The 14,076-nt window shown below is 40.2% G+C and overlaps 2 protein-coding genes across 2 annotated transcripts; both read left to right on the top strand.

Annotated features, from left to right (window-relative positions):
* Window positions 1-10,763: 10,763 nt before the first annotated feature.
* Window positions 10,764-11,729, top strand: LOC141607683 (uncharacterized). The gene has a single exon (XM_074427039.1). The coding sequence runs from the start codon at window positions 10,764-10,766 to the stop codon at window positions 11,727-11,729; it is 966 nt and encodes a 321-aa protein (XP_074283140.1).
* A 129-nt stretch (window positions 11,730-11,858) lies between these two features.
* LOC141607682 (uncharacterized) lies at window positions 11,859-12,599 on the top strand. Its single transcript, XM_074427038.1, has one exon. It carries the CDS (start codon window positions 11,859-11,861, stop codon window positions 12,597-12,599), a length of 741 nt encoding a protein of 246 aa, XP_074283139.1.
* The last annotated feature ends 1,477 nt before the right edge of the window (window positions 12,600-14,076 follow it).

The following is a 14,076-nucleotide window of genomic DNA, read 5'->3' as shown; positions in this document are numbered from 1 at the left end:
AATCATCCTTGGTTCTTTATACCATGTCGGATTAATCCGAGTACGATGACAAACTTGACTAATTAAGAATAAATGAACTTAACATAGTTAGTTTCAATCGATCATTTTCCTTTCACTTTTATTTCATTTTATTCTTTGTCTTGGCCATATTGCATATCACCCTTGGTTTGAATAAATACCATGTCGATTTAATTCGAGTACGGTGATAAAACGGTTAAGCACACATATTTTACATTTTTATTTGTAAACTATGCTCTTCGAACTTGCAAATCCGACAAAGAATATTACTCAGATAATAGTAATTATTCCGAGTCATGCAAATCGTTTAATCACAAATACGGTTTTAAAAAACCTTTTTTTAACAACCAAGAGACGCCCCTTGGGTCGTCGTCTGACTCGCGCCCCAAGAGGCCATCTGTTTTCATATTTTAAAACCTGGGCAAAGCCCTTTCCCTCGCCAATAGGCTCGCGCCCCAATGGGATTGCCTGGCACTGTTCTGTCTCGTTTTAGCACTTGTCTAGGACGGTCCCGATTACGGTTAACCCGAATCTACATAGATCAGATTGACGAGTTAACAATCTTTTAGACATTTTAACATTTTCTTATTCATCCTTTGGTTTTTTCATTTTAACAGTAAATGGATCGTGTTAAGCATCATAACCCGAATTTGGTAAATGGATGTCTAATTTCCTTTTTCACATGCAAATCAATCAAAATCCAACTCGACATCAATTACTTGATATTTGGATTAACAAACCAACTTAGGAAATTCTCACATGTTAGGTTAAAACTTTTGGATGTGCATTCATGTGACACCCCCATACTCCAAATGCCTTACCATGACCACTTAAGGTATGAGAACGTTACCATCTCGGTTACCCGAGGCAATAATACTCAAATAGACAATAACAAAACTTATTTAAATGATAATAAAGTTTAAAGCGATACAACCAAAACGAAACTGATAAAAGAAAATACAAAGGTTCTCAAATATTAAACCAAATAGCTAAAGAACAACGTTAGACACAGCGGAAGGCTTCTAAAACAGCTTGTGACGACTCAACCCAGCTATCCCATGCGCATCAATCATACCTGCTCAATAACTGCTCACCACCCCCGAATGGATCACCACATTTTTTAAAAACATTTAAACGGGGTCAGTACTGATTACATAAAAACAATAGCCACAATGAAACAGGAACACAAACAGCTCAAACAGCGCAAACCAATCTCCAGCCTCCATCTCCAATATCCACACAACTGACTACACATTAAAGTGTGTAGCCCTACCAGAGTACCCATCGCAACAAGTACTCCTCGCCACCAGTGGGGGACTGCAGCCGTTCCCGCCAAAGCCCCGCTCATCTCCATCGAGCGATAAACTCATGTTCATTAATGTGCACATCCCTTATGTGGCGGATTCCACAGAAGGCGAGTCAAGGGCGTGAAGCCACTCCAGCAAGTGACTCCACTCAGCCAGGGATGCACCCCGAAGTTCACAGACAGATACACAACCAATCAACAATATACAAGCAACAACCATCAAAATCAAACAAACAATATAATTAACCAACAATCACCATCACAAACACCACATATTATGTAGCCAATACTGAGTAGGGAAACCCTACCTGGAAAGCAATCACCAAGATCGTCACAATCAGCTAATCACAATCGTTCTTCAATGAAATCATCTCATATAAACACACAATCATACAATCGCAATCTAACATCAACCATACTCTTCAAAACCCCCAAATTACCTAATTAGTGTTTCAACTAAAATCAATGAAACGATATAAAAATCATATTAGGAGCTTACCCACAATGCGACAGTCTCACAGGCGTAAAGAACTCAACGATCCGACGACTCTAGCCCTTAGGATTTGCCAACAACGCGACGAGAGAGAACTACATAACTTCTTTTTCTTTTGAGAGGTTTAGAAAGGTGAAAAAGTGATTAAAGAAAATGACGGAAGCCTTTTATATTAATCTCACGTTATTAGCAAAACCCGTCAAAACAAACCCGTAAAACACACTTACTCGATCGAGTAAGTGACTTACTCGATCGAGTGCCCCTTACTCGATCGAGTGCCACACCTACTCGATTGAGTACCCATCAGGCAGACTACTAATTCGTATAAAAACATACCTACTCGACAGAGTAAATACCACTCGGTAGAGTACCCATATACATAGAAAACCGTAGTGTTACAGTCTTCCCTCCTTAAAAGGAACTTCGTCCCCGAAGTTCAACCCATACATAAAAACAAACATACCAACTCGATCAAGACACAACAACGCAACTAGGAACTCAAAACAAAATCCCAACCTATAAAACATGAACTCTTAACACCAACTGCACCAATTATTCCTACCTCCACAACATGGCTCACGATATCGTAGCAACTACATCATAGTCTCTCTTGACATTAACTCCATACACTACCATCCACAAACGCTGCTAGCTCCGTTTCACTAGCATATTATCCACTAGAAAATCCAATATCAAGACACTCATAAACATCAAACGGAAAGTTACATTCTACCACCCTTAAAAGGAACTTCATCCTCAAAGTTTACTCACACTCATAAACATCATCATCCCATTGTCAACACTCTCGAACTCCTAAACATCATCATCCAACTGTCAACACTCTCGAAGTATTCTCCCATTCCTAAACATCGAACTACTACAAGCACGCCCATGACCTTTTACCAAAATCAATAACAACAAAGATCCATCCTTTATGCTACACCAACACTCTACTTCCAAATATACTACAACATGCACAACCATGAAACTCTCTTTTATCGCATCCTACTCCTCTTAAGACAAATGTTACGTCCTCGTAACTCACTAATGCTAAATCCTAGCTATATCTTCTCATTATCCTCATCACCACCGCATGTCAAAGATAACCGCCTATAATCTAAATACTCACCATTCCTATATCCAAGGCTCTCTTACTTAACAGTTCTCATACCTCAATTCACTCGGCACACCACACACCTAACCTATACCACAAAATCTTTAGTTTAACCAAAACATCAAATGTTCCCTATTACCTCTAAAACGACATAGTCCTCTATACATGCACCTATCTCCATACTCAGAACTCAAGATCCACAATTATTACACACACTCACACTAGGTCCTCAAGTTCTCCCTTTTCTTTACCACAAACTCATCCACAACTTACCATGATACTAATGTCCAAAACCCTATACTCACTGTCTCAACAAAAGATTATGGACCACCTGCAGCTTTCAGATCTCTACAACACATGTTCCACGAATCACTTGCCATTACTAAGTCAACCAATGCCTCCTCTAAAAGAACATCACAACTACTCCAACAACCTTTCGCAACTGTGTCCCATCAACAGGATGTCACTATACCATGACAACAACGAAAACATACATAACTCTCTTCCATATCATACTCTACCCTCCCGCCCAAGCTGAAACTGGTAAGAAACATCAATAAACAAAACAACCCAAACTGAAACTCACAGGAAACAGCAGCAAACAAAACAACAATCTATGTATAACTGGTATATACTTTCGAAACTCGAATCGTAATCATCCCGCCTACTCCACCACAACCAGTGACGGCATCGCAACACTGCCACCAACAGCCGCACCGCAACGCGAAAATACCCGCATCACAACATGAAGTACCGTGCCCGGATCACCACGTGAGGCACAACAACCACATCGATAGACATCACAACCACATACAATTCCCATAAACACTGACTCGGTATAGCTTTCCGGACAAGAAAACTTACTCAAAACTGCTTTACTAGATCACAAAACAACATATTATACTGAATAAACAGACAAGAATCTTATGAATATCATCCATACCTTTTCACGGAATAAACATATATCATGAATACACATACAAGTATAACTAGCCATGCCAGATCATCCAAACTATCACTTTTGAACATCATTCCCTTAGTTTACCGTACCCGACATATATCACAAAACATTCACATAACAACTTTATAACTATCAAACCATACAACTTATCGTGAGGTCAGAACCTCACACAAATATTTATACACATCACAGACCCATAATCAAATCCAACTAGTGAATCCTGATCACGTAAGTTACCACTTGATAAAGGTTACCTCTCGCCTGAGCTTAACTCGTATGCCCCTCATAACATATTCTCCCCTTTGCATAACTATCACCTCCTGCCAAGTATAACCATACCATTAATATTCAACAACTAGCACCCGCCTTATATAACCATATCTTATACTTCCTTACAACCATACATTTCAATTCGGTCTTTACAAAATCAACCTCTTTAGAATTGCTATCTTTCTTATCCATCATCACCTTTAACCACTATTGACAACACCACAATACCACCATTGCACGTATAACAATCTCTTACACTCACCTCTAAATATAACAGTTCATTTCCTATCTTCGGTTAACATTGCAAATAGCGAACATCAAATTCATCAACAAAATTACCTCCACATTATGTCCAATCCATCCTTAGTTCTATCGTCACCCAACTCCCCACCAAGATCTCCTATCGTGCAAATACTCTACCAACTTCTTACTCCCTTAATTCCTCGAAACTCCTGACTAATCATGTTGTCCTGAAACTCCTTTATAACCATTAACTCACATCCTCATGATAGTATCATACATCTCGACGATTCCTTACTTCTATATCACATAACTCCGGTCAATATTTTTCTCAGCTTATTTTTATCCTTCGTTTCTCTTTACACTCAACAATACCAATTAATAGCTCAACTCCTTATTACCTCTACCTAACTCTTTAGTGCTCCGGTTACCTTCTCATTGCTCCGAAGCTCAAATCCCATTATTTCATATCAATATCATCTCACTCTTTCTTACCATAGATCTTTTCTTATCATGCTATCACTCACACTTATCACCAATCAGTTTTTTTTTTCTTTTTAGAATCCCAAAACTCATTTCATAATGTTACTTGCCCAAGGAAATCACACATTAGTTTCACCTCTTGATAATGCAAATTGCCAAACTTACTCACTATCTGCAAATCCACGTCGCGACATGTTTCCATTAAGTTCACTATATACCACTCTTCTCAATCCCTCTAAAACGACCTTTCACTACATATATTCTTAACCCACACGATTCCTAACCATCTCCCGCCATAATTCTTTACACATCTCAAGTTGTCACTATCCACATCCTTCCTTTCAATCTTTTCATTCTCACGTTCCTTAGACGCACATCATCCCTAGCCCATATTCACTTACTTTTACATTACTCAACACACAATCATATCACTCATCTCATCTCACAAAACATGCTCTATGCCTTAATAAGCCTTACCAATCTTTCTTTTCTTTTCCACTACCTATCACAACCACATATAATTCATGTCCTCCCCCACCGAACTCATACTCACCCAGGTGCCACTCCTGACATCACAAGATTGGGTAACTTAAGCATCAGGACCAACACATACGTAAAACAATGCATAAGGAAGCAAAAGACACCTTTGAATTAAACATAATAGGCAACAAAGTCAAAAGATAAGCATATGACCCAAAACAGGGGTCACTAGATCGAGTACAGGTCACTCGATCGAGTGAGTGACTTACTCGATCGAGTAGGTGAAGGTCAGAGACACGTAAAACAAATTACTAGGGCTACTCGATCGAGTAAGAGTTACTCGATCGAGTAACAAGAGGTGCACTCGATTGAGTAAGCCCCACTCGATCGAGTACCCTACGCATTTTTCAGCAATGTCCAAGTTTTGTAAAACGGTCATATCTCACTCGTTTCTTGGTCATTTTGGGCATGTAACCTATCGTTAGAATTATAACAGAACAAGCTATCATCTCCAATTGGAATCACATCAAAATCATATATACATCTCAAGTTATAACAGTTTAAAGACAACCTCTCTATAATCGAAAAATACAACAACTTGATTTTTACTTCCAAACAACTTAAACGACAACAAGGTAAACAAAAACAATTCAATACTCATAAAACCAATATTCTAATCACATTTTACTATCTCCAAAAGCCCGGCAACAACATTCATCATGCACATAGATTATGTAACTTATCAATCATGATTTACCCACATGCTTTTAATCTATACCTTTACGTACAACAATAACATAATATACGACATAAAATCCCCTATTCACATGTTACTATCATAGCAAAAGTAGAAAATCCACTTCCATCACATAAACATGTTCTCCACATGAATTTCATATTCTCATGCAATTCCTTACTTCATCTTTTCAAACCAATTCATAGACCATATTCATACCCGTATTCATACAATTTATTCATCCAATCATATGCATATAAACAATAGTAACTAGTAGCGATTCCCACCACAATTCTTGTTATCATGAACAATTACCTTCATCTTTTCCACCACACCTCCATTCAACCATATAACACCCATCCATCCAACACATTCATATCACACATCATCTAACATAAGAAATAGAACATTAGTAAACACATAGCGATCCCATAACACCCCCTAGTGACCGGTTTAAAGTTGTAGGGTGAGTTCGCGACTTTAGGACGTCTCCCAAATCTTTGCATTAGCTCCTACAACTCCTACCCGGGTTCATTTTAGTTTGACTCCCTATGTTCATTAGGTTCATTGGTTACAGGTTTCATGATCGTCGCTCTGATACCACTTTGTGACACCCCCATACTCCAAGTGCCTTACCAGGACCACATAAGGTATGAGAACGTCACCATCTAGGTTACCCGAGGCAATGATACTCAAATAGACAATAACGAAACATATTTAAATGATAATAAAGTTTAAAGTGATACAACCAAAACGAAACTGATAAAAGAAAATACAAAGGTTGTCAAATATTAAACCGACTAGCTAAAGAACAACGTTCGACACAGCGGAAGGCTTCTAAAACAGCTCGTGACGACTCTACCCAGCTATCCCATGCGCATCAATCATACCTGCTCAATAACTTCTCACCACCCTTGAATGGATCACCACAGTTTTTAAAAACATTTAAACGGGGTCTGTACAGATTACATAAAAACAATAGCCACAATGAAACATGAACATAAACAACTCAAATAGCTCAAACCAATCTCCAGTCTCCATCTCCAATCTCCACACAACTGACTACACACTAAAGTGTATAGCCCTGCCAGAGTACCCATCAAAACAAGTACTCCTCGCCGCCAGTGGGGGACCGTAGCCGTTCCCATCTAAGCCCCGCTCATCTCCATCGAGCGATAAACCCATGTTCATTAATGTGCACATCCCTTCTATGGCGGGTTCCACAGAAGGCGAATTAAGGGCGTGAAGCCAATCCTGCAAGTGACTCCACTCAGCCAGGGACGCACCCCGAAGTTCACTGAAAGATACACAACCAATCAATAATATACAACCAACAACCATCAAAATCAAACCAACAATATAATTAACCAAAAATCACCATCACAAACACCACACATTATGTAGCCAATACTGAGTAGGGAAACCATACCTGGAAAGCAATCACCAAGATCATCACAATCAGCTAATCACAATCGTTCTTCAACGAAATTATCTCCTATAAACACACAATCATACAATCACAATCTAACATCAACCATACTCCCCAAAACCCCCAAATTACCCAATTAGTGTTTCAACTAAAATCAATGAAACGATATAAAAATCATACTAGGAGCTTACCCACAATGCGACGGTCTCACAGGCGTAAAGAACTCAACGATCCAATGACTCTAGCCCTTAGCATTTGCCAACAACGCGACGAGAGAGAACTACGTAACTTCTTTTTCTTTTGAGAGGTTTAGAAAGGTGAAAAAGTGATTAAAGAAAATGACGGAAGCCTTTTATATTAATCTCAGGTTATTAGCAAAACCCGTCAAAACAAACCCGTAAAACACACTTACTCGATCGAGTAAGTGACTTACTCGATCGAGTAAGTGACTTACTCGATCGAGTGCCCCTTACTCGATCGAGTGCCACACGTACTCGATCGAGTACCCATCAGGCAGACTACTAATTCGTATAAAAACATATTTAATCGACAGAGTCAGTACCACTCGATAGAGTACCCATAGACATAGAAAACCGTAGTGTTACAGTCTTCCCTCCTTAAAAGGAACTTCGTCTCCGAAGTTTAACCCATACATAAAAACAAACATACTAACTCGATCAAGATAGAACAACACAACTAAGAACTTAAAACAAAACCCCAACCTATAAAACATGAACTCTTAACAGCAACTTCACCAACTATTCCTACCTCCACAACATGGCTCACGATATCGTAGCAACTACATCATTGTCTCTCTCGACACTAACTCCATACACTACCAACTACCATCCACAAACGCTGCTAGCTCCGTTTCACTAAAATATTATCCACTAGAAAATCCAATATCAAGACACTCATAAACATCAAACGAAATGTTACAATTCGTGCATTTAAACCGTTTTATCAACTCTTGCACTTAAACAACCACGATCAATCAGTAGAGGCCGCTAACGCGGGCGGGATTGGGTGTGTGATTAAAGGGCTTCCCAATACGTACCCTCACCCCTTACTCAGAACCTTTGGATAGTGGATGGCCTTATCCAGGGCGTACGAGAGTCATTTTAGGCGTAGAATGTTAAAAGGGGGACGAGTCCTTATCTTTAGTACCTATGTCAAAAACCGCTTTTTGCCTTGATTGACCTTGGTATAAAGTGGATTCGAACGGGTTCCAAGCATCCCACAAATGCTTGGTGGTGACTCCGAACATCTCTACATCGTTTTGAGACCTTTGCCGAGACGAAACCGACCGATCTAAAGCGATCCGGTCGAAAGCATTTCTACGCCTCCAAACGTGGCTTTCCGACCGCTATATGTCTACAGATTGGCTTGGCGTGTAGGTGGCCTACGTCCACGGATCGGCGGTGGCCCATGTCCACATGGTCCTTAATCTCTAATCACAACAATGCACATATTAGAATCAAGCCTGACTTACAACTAAGCTAAGTACAAGTTGTGAAGACTTAATTTAGAGTAAATAACTCAGATTTTGGTTCAAAAGCAGTCTGATGTTTCCATTGCAGGCAATGCTCATTATATAGGGATTTCTGGGAGTTGTGCTCAGTTACATTTGAATCCTAGAGCCAGGATTAAGCTAGTACATAAAGCTAAGGACAAATATCTTACAATGTGGGAGTGGTAAGGGGGTAAAACTGAAAAAGCTAGGTAAATAACAAGTGAATTGCAGAAAAAGTAGTCTGTCAGTCAACTGCTTTTGTCTTTGCTTAGTGAAGCTTGAAGTTTCTTTGTGAAAGGTTGCAGCACTGTCTAGAGTCGTAAAGAGGATTTGTTTTATCCGAATTGTGCTGGAATGATGCTTACTCTAGTTGGCTTGCATTAGAGCCTTGTTTGACCCAAAAATGGTAACCTGATAGTGACCCTTCTCCTAACCAATTCCACTTGACTTGTGACTGGATTGATGTTAAAACAAAATAAACTGATGCGTGGACCCTGGACTTGATTATCAGACTAGACTAAGCTTGATTAAGGGGCCATTTAGGCACCCCAACACTGGACCTGGAGAACCTCTTCATGGCTGGTGGAGTTGGTGTTGGAATATGTGTCCTCCGACAATAATGCGATCACGACTGTTGATCATGATGATCACATGTTTAAGTCTCATAATAAAGAATACAATTGGGAAGTAATTTTTTACTGTCAACTGTTCCACACATATCGGTAATGATTGGCTGACTAGAGTTTGACATTACTGTCGTGCGACGGTGGTGATCAGTTGATCCCCTAGGTCATACCTATAGGGCAACACTCTTAATTGATCAATTAATTGATCGTATAACGTTACGAGTCAATTAATTTAATTAAAATTGACGGACGATTTTGATGCGAACCAAGCTAATGACTCGGAGTTAGTTGATGGGCTGGATGAGTTGGTTATGAACACTCAAGGGGAAGGTCTGATGTTGGTCCGTAATTTTCAGCCTTTAAGCTACAATTATCCTTCTTTGGTTAATTTGCTAAGTGTGGAACTTAGGAGCTGATGGGGAAGGCACGCAATCCAAGGAGGACGGTCCACAAGACATTTTTATCTTACATTTTCAGATTATGTTTACAATAAAATGTTAGCTTAAATTGTTGTTTGTCTAAGTTCAATGAACTAGTTGTTTTAATGATTGTAATTAAGTGAAGAGTAAATGATAAACTCTTCACTTTGCTAGGCTTGCACGGCTGCTTGAAGGGCTATATAAGGCCTTCATTTGCTTGAATAAAATCATCCAGAAATTACCAAAAAAACACTTGTGTTAAAATCGTTTCTTGCTTAGAAACAAAACTGATTTGGTTGAAACGCGATTTCGATTAAACTTTCGAGTTGTAGATCAATAGGTCTTGGTCTCTCTAACCTTGATCAAGTAAGAGGTCTTGCTTGTTCAAACACTATCCCTTTTATTCACAAAAACCAGAACGGGTCGTACCTAGTACGTTCGGTTCGCCAAAAACAGTCCGTCATTTTAATAGTTCTTGTTGTCTTAATCAAACAATTCCAGGTCTGCGCGTACCTATTACGAACAATCCTCAGTACTGTCCAAACCGTCCTTAATTCTGCGGCTCTATTCGTATCATTTGTGGTATCAGAGCTTCGGCTCTTGATCCTTGTTTAACTATGTCGGTGGATTTCAACAGTCCAGAATTCATTCATCAATTACGGGAAGCCTTGAAACATGCTCGTGCGCGATGAGCGTTGGCAACCTAGAAGAGGAGAACGAATTGTTGATGCATTCAAAGCGAGTGATCTTCCTGAATTCGTTGGAGGGGCTGATCCCGAGGCCTATTTGGAGTGGGAACGGAAAATCGATCGTTTATTCGATTTTAAAGACTTGGATGATGATAAGAGGTGTAGGTTTGCAATTCTGAAATTGAGCAAAGGAGCATCGCTGTGGTATGAGGCGATGAAGGCTAAGAGGGTCCGAGAAGGCAAGGAGAAAATTGATTCTTGGGTGTCCCTAAAACGCAAACTACAGAAAAGGTATGTACCATCGACTCATAGGCTGTCTACTTATCGCAAAATCGCTGATTTTAGACAAGGCAAATTGAGTGTTAGCGAGTACTCAGATGAATTTCAGAATCTTGCTATTATGGGTGAATTGGAGGAAGTAGAGGAACAAAAAATTGCTCGATTTTTGCGTGGTTTAAATTATAACATTGCTAGCACGGTTGAGTTATACCAATATTCTGATTTTGATACCTTGTGTAGTCTTTGTTTGAAAGTTGAATCCCAAGGGAAACCTAAGTATGGGAGTGGATCAAATTCAGAATCGAGTAAGCCTAAATCATGGTCGAAACCCGAGTCTAAATCTGTCGGTACTTCAAATGACCAGTCCGTGTCTAACACCTCGACTGGCAACCCTAAAAACACCGCTGGTCAGTCCTCAAAAACCCCGGGAAAAGAGACTAGTTTGGCTAAGGTTCGATGCTTTAAGTGTCAAGGATTCGGTCATTATCAAAGTGCGTGTCCTAATCAACGAGTTGTGACCTTAAGAGAAGCCTTAGAGTGTCGGGATGAATTGTTGACCGAGGAGGAACAAATGAATGAGTTTCTGATTCCTAATGATAATGAGGAAGGGGAAGAAGAAGTAGAGGGTTATGAGGCACCAAATGTCAATACTAATTTGGTTTTGCGAACTTAGAAAGTTGAGTCTAAACCAATTGAGTCGGGACAGCGAAACCAACTGTTTCATACTAATTGTAAGGTGAATGATAGATGGGTGAGTCTAATTATCGATGGAGGGAGTTGGACTAACGTTGCCTCTACTGAAATGGTGTCTAAATTGGGTCGTAAGACCACAAAATATCCCCATCCTTATGCGTTGCATTGGCTAGATAACGGTAGTAGTGTCAAAGTTACTAAACAGGCCCGTGTGAATTTAGCAATGGGTTCATATGTTGATGAGGTTTTGTGTGACGTTATACCCATGGACGCTTGTCATATCTTGTTGGGTCGACCTTGGCAATTTGATCAGGTTGTGTTGCATCGGGGAAGGTGTAATGAATATGAGTTGAAGGACAAGGGAAAACGAATTGAGCTCAAGCCTTTACCACCTCAAAACAGCCGTGTTGCTGCCACAAACACGGTCCCCAAGGCTGGTATGTCGTTGTTGATTGGAGAACGGGATGTGGAGCGTGCTATTGATAGTGGTGAACGGGTTTTCTTACTGGTTGCTAAAGAAAATTCGAGTTCTAATGTTGTTTTGCAGGAAAATGACCGAGTTGAAAAGCTCCTTACGGAGTTTAGTGATGTATTTCCCGATGAATTACCGGCTGGTTTGCCTCCTATTCGGGGCATTGAGCATCAAATTGACCTTATTCCGGGCTCATCTCTCCCGAATAAGGCTGCTTATCGTTGTAATCCCGAAGAAACAAAGGAACTCCAAAAGCAAATCGATGAATTGATGGCTAGGGGCTATGTTCGTGAGAGTATAAGTCCTTGTCTTTGTCGGTACTACTTGTGCCAAAGAAAGATGGGTCGTGGAGAATGTGTGTTGATAGTCGTGCCATGAATAACATAACAATCAAATACCGCTTCCCAATCCCAAGGCTCGATGATATGCTTGACGAGCTTCATGGTTCGGTTATTTTCTCAAAGATCGACCTTAGGAGTGGTTACCATCCGATTCGGATGCGCGAAGGCGATGAATGGAAGACGGCTTTCAAAACGAAGCATGGGTTGTATGAATGGACCGGCATGCCATTCGGTCTTACCAATGCTCCAAGTACCTTTATGAGATTGATGAACGAGGTACTTAAATCTTTCTTGGGCAGATTTGTTGTGGTTTATCTTGATGATATATTGGTGTATAGCAGGAGCATAGATGATCATTTTGAACATTTGAGGCAAGTGTTGAAACATTCGAAGTCGAAACTTTATGGGAAGCGTGAGAAGTGCTCTTTTCTTGTGGAGAGCGTGGTTTTCTTGGGATACGTGGTGTCCAAGGATGGTGTCTCGGTTGATCAATAAAAAATTGAAGCAATTCGATCATGCCCATAACCTAAAACCGTTAGTGAGGTACGATCTTTTCATGGGCTTGCTTCATTTTATCGTCGATTTATTCGAGATTTCAGTACCATAACCAGCCCTATAACGGAGTGTTTGAAAAAAGGGAAGTTTTAGTTGGGGCGGGGCTGCTAAGCAAGCTTTTGAAACAATTAAGGATCGGTTGTTTACCGCTCCTATCTTGGCTTCACCCGACTTTTCTCAACCTTTCGAGGTCGAGTGTGATGCTAGTGGCGTGGGAATAGGGGCTATTTTGATTCAAGGGAAACGTCATATTGCCTACTTCTCGGAGAAATTGGGTGGGGCTCGATTGAATTATTGCACTTATGATAAGGAATTTTATGCTATTGTCCGGGCTCTTGATCATTGGAGTCACTATCTCCGTCCTAACCATTTTATATTGCATTCTGATCATGAGTCCTTGAAGTATATTAATGGGCCGCAGAAGTTGAATCATAGGCACGCAAAATGGGTGGAGTTCTTACAATCATTTCACTTTTCATCCAAATATAAAAATGGGAAGAGTAATGTCGTAGCCGATGCTTTATCTCATCGGTATACCTTGCTGTCCACGCTTGATGTCCGTCTTTTGGGCTTTGAGACTTTGAAGGATTATTATGGTGAAGATGTAGATTTTGGTGCAATATATCTTGAGTGCAAATCAGGAGCTAAGGGAGAGTATTTGATTCAAGACGGTTTTCTTTTTAAAGGAAATCAACTTCGTGTTCCTAAGCATCCGATTCGAGAACTACCTGTAAGGGAGGCTGACGGTGGAGGGCTAGCTGGTCACTTCGGGGTGGCTAAGACCGTAGAGATCTTGAAAGAGCATTTCTTATGGCCACGATTGCAAAAAGATGTTCACAACATCGTGGGTAAGTGTGTTACTTGTCAAGTTTCGAAAAGCAAGTTCAAACCGGGTGAATATACTCCCTTGCCAATTCTGGTCAGACCTTGGGACGATGTTTCTATGGACTTCATTGTTG

This window comes from Silene latifolia, chromosome 10 (assembly GCF_048544455.1).
Source record: "Silene latifolia isolate original U9 population chromosome 10, ASM4854445v1, whole genome shotgun sequence".
Lineage (NCBI taxonomy): Eukaryota > Viridiplantae > Streptophyta > Magnoliopsida > Caryophyllales > Caryophyllaceae > Silene > Silene latifolia.
The sequence above is the reverse complement of the archived record's forward strand: the minus strand, read 5'-3'. Positions and strand labels throughout refer to the sequence as shown.